At 40.6% G+C, this 10,907-nt stretch overlaps 1 protein-coding gene across 1 annotated transcript; it reads right to left on the bottom strand.

Moving 5' to 3' along the window:
* Window positions 1-585: 585 nt before the first annotated feature.
* fbxo9 (F-box protein 9) lies at window positions 586-9,434 on the bottom strand. The gene is made up of 13 exons (XM_020654870.3): window positions 9,252-9,434; window positions 7,400-7,477; window positions 6,525-6,638; window positions 6,355-6,412; window positions 5,828-5,927; window positions 4,451-4,581; window positions 4,240-4,354; window positions 3,899-4,017; window positions 3,514-3,604; window positions 2,254-2,349; window positions 2,058-2,151; window positions 1,070-1,224; window positions 586-990 (listed from the first exon to the last, which is right to left on the bottom strand). Exons 1-13 carry the CDS (start codon window positions 9,252-9,254, stop codon window positions 882-884), a joined length of 1,263 nt encoding a protein of 420 aa, XP_020510526.1. The 5' UTR covers window positions 9,255-9,434; the 3' UTR covers window positions 586-881.
* Between the last annotated feature and the right edge of the window lie 1,473 nt (window positions 9,435-10,907).

Below are 10,907 nucleotides of genomic sequence, written 5' to 3'. Positions count from 1 at the left end.
AACCTTTCAGTACTGGAGCGTTGCCAATGCATTTTTGCAATTAAGACAATGCTTTCTTTATTTCCTTGAAGCAGCACTTTTCCGTACGACCAGATTGTATCGTGTTAAAAAATGTGGCGTTGGGTGTCAAAAATGTGAACAACCTTACTTTGTAATACTCTCTGAAAGAAACTAATGAGGTCAGGAACTACTTCATCTTTATGAAAACTGTCACCAGATTCTAGGTCAGGATATTTGAAACTAGGCATTGTTCGGTCAAGCGGCCACAAATCATTTTATCTAAATCCAATACAACTTTCATATTTATTTTTTTTTCCTGCTGCAAATCCTGTTTATCTGTCCGTGTTTGGTTCCCAGAAAACGTAATACGTGGATTATACCTCTGTGCCCTCAGCAAGACAAACGATGTAGAAGTCTGAAATCACATCTGACATGTTTTCTCTCTGATGTTGTGTAACAGGATCTCTATTGTTTTCCGTCTGATGTATCATTTGTGTCCACGGGCCTGACTGAAATGAAGAATTGTTACAGAAAATATTCTTCCATTAGAATTGACAAATGTAAAAATTTGAAGTAAATCGCACATCAGTGTGTACACCAGTTTATTTGATGGAGAGTGCATCATGAAACAACACCAGCATGAAGATTCATTACTTTAAACAGGCGGGAGTTTTGCTAATCATTAAACTCGCAGCACATCATTAGAAGTTCTGAAATAAGAAAATAAGTCATTCTCTACTCTGTAAACCTGAAACATAGCATGCTATTACCACCGTTATCCAGCTGCAGCATAAATTAAAAAGGCTGAGTAGTATGCGCTTTGTTGACGTGGTGATTGGACTTTCTCCGTGGTCTTTGTGGGTTCATGTGCAGGTCTCCCCTCACAGAGGCTGCTCGGAGAACGCCGTGTAACTCTTCACACGTGCAAAGAAGAAGGGCGCGTACATCCTGTCCAGGTCGAAAGCTGTGACCACCGTTTCTCCAGTCAGCCTGAAGACATTATTCGTTTTTTTAAACAAATACATTTGAATTTTTTAATTCCAGGACCAAAAGTGCTCAAGCCTCTTACTTGTAAGTGATGTGGCAGGAGTGGTGGATCCACACCAGCTTGCTGAAGCTCTGCCGCCCCCCAGAGGCCAGATGCAGTCCCACATGGAAGCTGTGCTCAGCCTCCGGAGGTGGGTTCCGCCTGCAGAACCGATTCCTTTGAAACTCGGCCGCTTTCTGTTAAAAGGTTTACAAGTGGAGCGTTACACTTTAACTTTATAACCCAAGCAAGTTTAGAATTCAAAGTGCCCAGTGAGAGGTTCAGGTGTCACCTTTAATATTACACTCTTAACATTTACACCGCAGGTTTCACAGTCATGGTTTAATTACAGCGTTATTAGTTTCATCTACCGTGTGCCACCCGTACAAAAAAAATGCATGAAACCATCATCTTAAGTTAGATATTACCGCATTTAAACATTTGTTTTGTGTATTTAAAAAGTTGTTAAGACGCGCAGAGGAACTTGAGTTAAATTTCTGAAAGTAAAATAATGCAACCGTGTCATATTAAAACACAATTTAATAAACAGTGCCTGTCATAACTATTCACCCCAAGATTTGCAGGTTTACAACCTGGAATTCAAATAGATTTTTTAAAAAGGGACTTTGACTGAAGGGCTGCACAGTCAATCAAACACTATTTCCTCTTTATTGCAAAATGAGCATTCTCAATAATCACGTCACAGAAGTCTGGAATTTACACTATAAATGATTTTATGCTTAGTCACTCAGCATGAATACATTTTAACTATAGGATGGAAACCTGGGCGTGATGATGATGCTTTATCTACCTATCAGCTACCTTCAGATTAACTGGTGCCACTTTCATGGTGAATTCATGTGATGCAAAAGTTGTTAAATCAAAGAGTAATCGTGTTTAACACTCATCATCTGAATATCAATCAAAATAACCGAGCAGCCCTAACAGAACGTCTCTCTGCACTGTGATAACGAATGTACAGCGACATACTGTCTGTATTCATCGTTCACGTCTCAACATTTATTCTCACCTCCTCCTTTTTCTTGCAAACGACAGCAAAAACTTTGGTTTGATTGTCCGTCTCCTGTGACAGACGGAAATGACCCAGCAGAGCAGATTCCATTCTGTGGGATAAACCATCATGAGAAACGCTGGACCCTCAACACGGGACATTACTTGGGACATAGCTAAGTCTGTTCTAGCTGCAGATAACCATGAAGGAGTACCTGGTGTTCTTGGTACGCAAGCGTGGGATGACAGTCAGAGGGTCCTCCGGGGTGGTCAGCATGATGACGTGACCGTCGGGAAAGAAGCGCAGGTACCTGGAACAAAGATGTCGACAGTTCAGCTTCATCCACACGATCAGGCTTTCATTGAAAACACAGAATCTCTGCTCCATTAACTCATAGCATCAACGCTCCTCTGACATTTACAGTCTTAAATCTGAGACACTGCTCCGCCTATTTCAGATTTTAAAACCCCCTCTCCTTCTGTGACTCCCCTCCACCTGGCTTTGCGGGAACCCCCCCCCCCCCCCCTCCATCCCTGACTGTTACCTGCATGGGCGGAGCTTCAGAACCAGTAAAGGATGCCAGCTCACCTGTGCCGTCCCTCTGAGAACAACGGAGCTGGCCGTGCATGGCCTCATCTCTTCTTTAGTTTGAACTCCACGTTTCCTTTTGTTTAAAACATGTAGGCAGCCTTCAAATAGCTTGAGCTTTATTATCTGTAATCATTTTTATCAATTCAGCAGCATTATTGTTGAAGTTATATCGTTTTAGATTATTTATGTGTACCCGTTTAAGTTAATGTTCTTTTGTTAGTTCTGGTTATGGTTTAGAAATAATAATGTAGAGATGAATCCTTTCCCCTCTTGTAACCAGATAAACCAGTTGATAAACCAGTTGATAAACCAGTTGATAAACCAGTTGATAAACCAGTTGATAAACCAGTTGAAACTATAGAAAATAAAGACTGGTCTCATGCACCGCCTGCTCCGACCTCCACCCCACCGGCAAAGAAGTGTGGACAACTGGAACAAAGGAATACAAAGGAGAAATCCAGCCTGCATGTTGTCCTATATGCTCTTTCTTAAAGCCTCTTGAGATAACACTTGTTATGAATTGGCGCTAAACAAATAATGATTGATTGATTAACTGGAGCTATCTGTGATCCTTTGTCCTTACCGACAAACCTTTAAGCTGGAATTATTCCTTGAACTTGTGAACCCTGCTGCAGAAACAGTTTCACTTACTCTCAAATATTCCTCCGCTGTGTTTAAGTGTGAACTGGTTAAAATGGTCACTTTGCAGATACATTCAGTTGTCTGCTGACGGGTCCTTATCAGTCAGTTTCCTTCCTTCCTCCTTTTGTTCATTGGCTAGTGGTAAATTCTGTATTTTGTACAATACCACTTCTACCTTTATGAACGGTTACGTTTTATTTAGCTAGTTAGTAATTATTTAAAAAAAAAGTCAAACTGCTACCTGTAGTACTCTACATGGTGCCAAGCCCTGTAAAATCCATCCAGTGATTCCTCTCCTTGACGAATGTATGACGTCTTACTGATATAGACACCTGTGGAAAGAATATGAAAGGATTCATCAACAAACTGTAAAACTTCTTAACTAGATGTGAAGTGTAGTTATAACAACAAACTGGACACCAGTAAATACATGCTCCTCCCACCACGCTCCCGCAGGTTAGCCTATTAGTGTGTGTGCATGTCTGAGCTGCATAATATGACCTACCCACCTCACTTTTTACAGTGTGAGAACCCCTGCTTTAGATAATATGAAATATATTTTACCAGTGGAGGTCTCTTTAAGTGACGGCAACATCCAAAATCTCAAATGTATAAAAAGAAATTACCATCAAAACGGACTCGAGGCCTCTGCAGAAACATCTCCCTCCACGATTTGAAGGGTACAACTTTGGTGCAGTTGCGTCCCCACACTCTCACGCAGGCCAAGTGCCAAATCTCAGGGTCTCTGGAGACACAGATTTAAGAATGAGTGAACCCAGCAAGGGTTCAATCACAAATCACAAAAAACATTTCATGTGTCTCCATCCATTCACAGAAAATAATGATCACAAACGCTCTTTAAAAAAAGATGGAAATACTATCAATGAATCTGTTGTTCAACACCTTTAAAAGATTAGACATGTCCTGAACTAAACCAGCAGTTTTGAGAAACAGTCTCCGAGCTGACCTGGCACAAATGTAAAACCCGCGGCACACCAACGAGAGCTGCTCCAGGGCTCGCATGTCCAGATCACTCGACACAACCCAGCGAAAGATGTACATCAGGATTTCCCGAGGCAATGCTGCAGTCATGGGAAAAAAAAAACAATTGCACATATAAAGAACAAGTGCGTCACATGCTGAGGGGTGTTTAGTGGAATTTATTTACCAATATTTACCTGAAATGTGCATCCGAGTCAACTCCAGCTCAGGAGTGCAGATCTTTGGAAAGGAGCTTTCCAGAGTGAGCTGCTCCTCAAAGTAGTCGAGTAGATCCTCGATCTCGCTATCGACGTCATTGTCCTCCATGCTGGAGTACAAACACATCATCTTCAGTTAGAGAGAAGAGAAACGTACTTTTATCGCACGCGCACACCTCTCCATTTCAGATCATTTCAGACCTACTTTATCTGAAACTCTTATTTACCACTGTTATGTTGATTTCCTGGATGTACATATTTCTTCTTCTCTGGTTTACTGACTGTGTATTTATTCATCTGTTCTTTCATTTGCAATGATGACCTGCGGCTGTAACGCTACACTTCCCCAGTTATGCACCTTTCAAACATGAACAAGGAACAGAGAGCTGGTGGGCACACATTATCAATCATGGCATCCTGACCCCCCCCACCCCCTCGTTTCTGCCTGTCAGTTATTCATGTGTAAATAACCGTTTCTCTAAACACTCAAAGTTTACTCGTTCTTAAACAGAACCACATATCCTCTAAGATAATCCTTTACTGACAAATTAATTTAACCCTGATAATAACTGAGATGAAGATGCTGCATTCAGGTGTCCAAAAAAAATGGATCAAGGATAATCAAACCAATTTATTGATTTAAATACATTTAAAGGACCAATATGTAACTCTGACACCTAGTGTTTAAAATAGGTACTGCAGTCCAAAAAACATTGGAGAGCGATGTCTAGACTCGATGCTCATGCAGGTCACCATCTTGCGGACATTGAAGCTTCAGTGTTTATCCAGCTCTGCGTCGGTCTGTAAACCTTTCTGTGTTCTAACCTCTCTCCATTTTTCAAAAGCATCTCCAATATTGATCCTAGTTTGAGCACGTTTCTGCTCGTGGAGCTTATTAGAAACATGCAGAGGCTTTTTAGGTCGGGTACAATCACTTCTATCTGAACCACTTCTCTTGCTCCGCTTCCATCGCTGCAACACCTGTTGGTTTGACGTTTGCCTGGCAAACTGAGGGGCAAAACAGCCGTGTGGGGGAGCTGCCTACTTATCTGGTCCAAACAAATCCAGACCACTCAGAATCTAAACTTAGAAGGAGAGCTAACTGGCTGCTGCACTGCTGTAAGAGAAGCCAGCACTTCAACATAGCAAAGTTTCCTTAATGTCTGATCATACAGTAAGGTCATTTAATGATTCATTCAGTAGATATCTTACCTTCAGGACATTTAAGCAACATTGGTATCAGTGTTATGAAACTTCTAACCGGCCTTCTGAATCATGTAGAAAAATATAAGACTGAGATAGCACTAAAGAGATAAAGACTTCAAGTATCCTAAAAAAAAGAAAAAAACAGCTTACTATTTTCCTCCAGCTCGGTCTGCGTCAGGAGGACGGTTGTAGTTGATTCTAAACTCAATGTCAGGAACGAGCTGCATGGCCATGCGATAGAACTTGATAGCTGCAAAGAAAGAGTTCAAGAAATGAAATGAAGCGCCGAAGAAAAGAAACCAGTTCTATTCAGTGGGTTACTGGTTTTAAACTAAATGTTCAATGTTAAAGGGAGACCTCTGAGAATCATTCAGTTGAGTGATGAACACATTTTAAGACAGATTGTAAAACATTCAGTGTGAAAATGTTGTTGCCCCTGATTGATCTAATTACATGGATGCAGCTAAAATGAAAAAGCACTTCCACTGACACATTTATTTTGGGGGGGGGGGGGGGATCAACCCGGGTTAAAATGGTAAAAAGTTGGTCCATTTGAGTTCAGTTGAGTCCATTTGCATTCCAGCTAAAAGAACTTGCTTGTTTGTTCCATATTGGTAATTTCTTGTATTTTCCTCTGTATTATCTCAGAATCCCTTCCTGTCCGGGGTCTTACACACCTTCATAGACGGCTCCGTTTTGTTCCTCCTCAACAGCTCTCAAGAACAGCTCAGCTGCCTGAAGGAAGATCAGTCATGTCAGTAAACACAGCTCACTAAATTTATCCTTTTTCTTTCTCTCTTCAAGACATAAACAATCTTGACCCGAAGCAAATCATCTCCCAACTCACTTTTTCCTCCCGAGCTATATCTTGTGCCTTCTTCAGACCTTTAGCTCGCGCGCTCCCTCCAGAGCTCGGCTTGAGTTCTGACATCCACTGAGCTCTGAACGCGTTGAGCTGCACCTGCAAATCAATTCAACTGTTAATAAAAAAAAAGACGGGTAAAAAAAGAACTACTCCTGACTAAAGGGCAGGATTAGTATTACCCAGGGACATCTGGTAATTTGGGAATTTTTTTTTACTGACATTTCTGTTTGAAAACACGGAGGCACTGCAGGATAACTATCTTGTCTCTGGGGGCAGTTTCACATTTCACAGCGTACGGCTGCCTGATATTCATAATTATAATAATAATAATAACTTTATTTGTAGAGCATGTTACGCCCCACCACAAGTCGGCTCTATCGGGCTTACAACAAACTCACAAACTGACGCAATAAAACTGTACCAAAGTCTAAACAAAGAGATTTATCATCAACAGACAAACTGAATGATTAAACAAAGATCAACTCAAAAACTAGTTCCACAAGAAAACACCCAATCACCGACTGAGAGGCGGAGCGGTCCCAACTCCAGAAGCCTCTCAGTGAAAACAAATGTTTACAAAGTGCTGCAGAAGCAAACATAACAGCGACCAGCTCAAGGTCCCGAACAACAACAAATAAATATGATGAGACGTGCAGCCAACAACAACAAAACCCCAACACTGGAAGAACCCACACTAACCTGGATAAAACAAACAAGTTCAAAGTAAAAAAATAAAACTGAAAATCATACCAAAGCAGTTTGTTCTGCACCATAAAAGGTTTAATTTGCATTGTGCCTTTTACAATCAACAATTCAGATATCAGGATAGAAATGTTAATATACACACGACTGCTCACCTGAAGGTTTGGGTCGTCTGAACCTTCATCATCATCCTCAATCTCAATCGTACCTGTGATTTCTGCAGGTTCTTCAGCCTGCACAAAGAGAAAAAAAAAGATGCATCAGAGGAAATGTTTGCCCACTAAACCGTGTTTCAACTGCTGCTTTGAAATGTGCTCGATTTTTTGGCGATTGAACATTTGAGACTCGAGATGCAAAGATTCAGAAATTCAGGGCCGATGTCGATACCGATGTTTGAAATGAAAACTTAGCCGATTGACGATTCTGATGTTTGTTTCATGACTTCTTTTTTTGGTGCAAGACTTCCACCACGCCGACATTTTCATTCACGTTTGACGATTAAAAAAACATCAGATTTTGTTCCACATGTTGAATTTATCTGCCCATTAAAAAAGCCTCTTCTCTGATTCAGTGGTTAGGTGGACTAGATGGCAGCACTAAAATGTTTTGGTATTGTTTGTATCATCGCCTCAGGAGAGAGATAATGCTTGTTGTGATCCATATAGCGCCCCCTGCTGGTGAAAGAGAACTGCTAGTGTAATACAATAATGCTCTATTTGACTGGTGAATAATTCTAGTAATATCGGCAGCAGTCACTGGATATGCTAATATCGGACGATATTATCGGTTGGGCTGTAGCACAAACATTTAATTTTGACAATAAACCAAGCATCATCCAAAACAAACTATTTTATATTTCAAACTTAGTCAAACAAAAGAAAGCAAACACATAATTTGTGCAAAGTTGATAAGCGTGTTGTTCCTCTGTTTATTCAACGGTAAATAAATCATTAATTTAAAACACCTATCATTAGTCACGCCCCGAGAAAACCTCTTTTTGTGTTGCACTTTGATTCCCTCAATCATTGGGCACCACAAATCTCCAGCCTGGTGTTTCAACCTCAGAGGTCAGTTAACAACAAAACAGGTTGGTCTTTAATTTCAGAAAATGACAGGGGAGGCAGTGAAGCAGCCTGAAGCTAAAACATCAGAGAAGAATTGTTGATATTTTGACATTTTTTTAACGCCACCCTGCAGCAGACATGTTTGTCAGCAGACTGTAATAAAAACAAATGAAAGCTGAGGGAAAATGCAACAACTAGAAAATAAAAGATCCATTCATTTGTTGCTCTACCTGGAAGCCAAAGTTAAAAACAAAACCGGTCTGATCCCACCACCAGCTCATTTCATGTTTATTTTTAACCCTCCTCTTGCACATTGTGTAACACCTTTAAAGTCAACAGAGTCACATTCACGCTTTCAGCCTTTTGCAGTTTTGTGAGTCTCATATCCTCCTGTTTTTACTGCCACACCTACAGAGCCCCTCAAGTCCCAAAAAGTGCACACAAGTTAGATGAAAACTTTGGGACACAAAGTAATTATCTTGCACATGCAAACTTGTATTTGAAGGAGTTAGATAAAAAAAAAATATATCTTGCATGCACATATATTGTGACAAAAGTTAAAATCTTCTAACGTGTGCACACTTTATTATTATTATTATTACTTTTGGGACTCCAGGAAGGTCCACTCCTTACATATCTGTAATTTGCATATTGAAAATAACACTGAATGGATGTGTGTTGTGACTAAAGTGATCAGATACAAACACATGTGGCTTTAGCAACTGGCTTTGGTTCTTAGTTTGCAACAAGATTGTGCTATTTTTATACAGACAACCTTAATCTTCCTGAGCAATGCACGTTTTGTTACACAACTAGTTTCCTCTTGCAGAGCTACAGGTAAAAGAAAAAAAGACAGGTGGAGCTTTCCACGTAAGCTAACAAGCTAGGCAGTGTTGCTTGCTGTTGTTTTTCTGAGTATTTCAGCACAAACAAGGTGACTCACCATGACAGCTGGGCAGGTGGCTCTCTGGGGTTTTTTTTAATCCTCACGCTCGCAAAGCACTACTAGAGTTTACAGTTCGCGGTCGGAGAAGCGGACAACACAACGAACATATTTGCGAGCTCTCAGGAATGCAGCCATTTCGCTGAGCAGCCTGCGGCCTCGGCGACACAAGAAGTCCGGAAGTGTGGCGAAGTTGGAAAGAGACGGTGCGTTCAAGTGCGATTGGAAAAGGCGGAGAGATTGGATTCGAATTAGGGAAGTATGAGTGCTTCAAGTCAAAACAACACAAGGGGGGGGGGGGGGGGGGGGGGGATTGATACCTCACCTAATATCAGTCTATTTTGTATTTTGTAGTTCGGTCAATCAGCCTTCTCCATCAAAAGGTTGCAAACTCTGAAATAAAATTAATCTCGGACTTAAAATATTTTACAAAAGATAATAAAGATAAGATCAGATATACTTTATTCATCCCAGCAGGGAAATGTAGGTGTTCCAGCAGCCAGCATGCATACAAACACACAAAACAACACATATATACACACATATCCCACCCATACAAAATAAACATGAGCCCACATAGCCAGGATAAAAAAAGTGGTATGGATGGTCCATGTGCATAAGTAGCTGTTACTCATAGATAACAGTACAAAATAGTAGCTCTGCCAGTGCATAGCATGATAGATAAATAAAGAATTATTATAAAAAAGCAGTCAAATGTGCAAAATACAGTTTGATATATGCAGCTCATGCTAAAGTTTAAAAGTTTAAATGTCTTCTGTCCTTACTTAAAGGGGAGTCGTTATAAAGCGCAATTGCAGTAGGTAAAAAAAGTATTTTTAAATCTGTCCTTTTTGCAGCTTAGCTGCCGTAGCCTCCCGCTAAAAACACTCTTTTGTTCACACACGAGATCGTGTAAGGGATGCATGTTATTGTCCACAATGTTCAACAGTTTCTGTATCATCCTTCTCCCCATCACCACCTCCAGGGGAAGGTGATGATGAAGGTGAAATGCTGACTCAAAGCAAGCCAGAGCTGTACCCATTGTTAAATAGTATCGTCAAACTTTATTTTAAACTGGTTTATAGCATTTGTATTTTAATGTATCCTCATATCGTGTTTTGGGGTTTTATGTAACTGAATGTTGTACATTTTAATCTGTTTGTTTACACAAAGGCTCAACTGGGGACACAAGTTGGAAATTAGCAATATCTATATACTCTTTATGCTGCATCAGTTTCATGCTTTGTATTGAGATTATGTTAAATTGCATTGTCCCTATTAAATAAATATATTCAAATATTCAAAAAATAAATTCAAATATTCAGTGGTGATTCTAGAGTCTCTTGGGGCCCTAAGCAAGAATCAGAAGGAGGGCCCTCTAACCAGCGTTCATCAACATCATGTCTGCCATCGTCCCTACGCTTACTCCTCTTCCTCTTTAAGACGGATAACTCCTCTTCATTTTTAATTTGTCGACTTTCATTAATCGACTTTGGTTTCCCCAGAATTAATGCATGCAACGCTCAGCAGGGCAACAAGAATGAGTGCTGTCAGACGGGGGCCCAATAAGGGAGGTTTCCTACTGTCGGTGCAAAATTTGCACGTTTGGTCCGCTGCTTTGGTTTAAGGTTGTGAGCCCTCACAGGCCCCCCCTGC

The sequence above is a fragment of the Labrus bergylta genome, chromosome 10 (assembly GCF_963930695.1).
Source record: "Labrus bergylta chromosome 10, fLabBer1.1, whole genome shotgun sequence".
Lineage (NCBI taxonomy): Eukaryota > Metazoa > Chordata > Actinopteri > Labriformes > Labridae > Labrus > Labrus bergylta.
The sequence above is the reverse complement of the archived record's forward strand: the minus strand, read 5'-3'. Positions and strand labels throughout refer to the sequence as shown.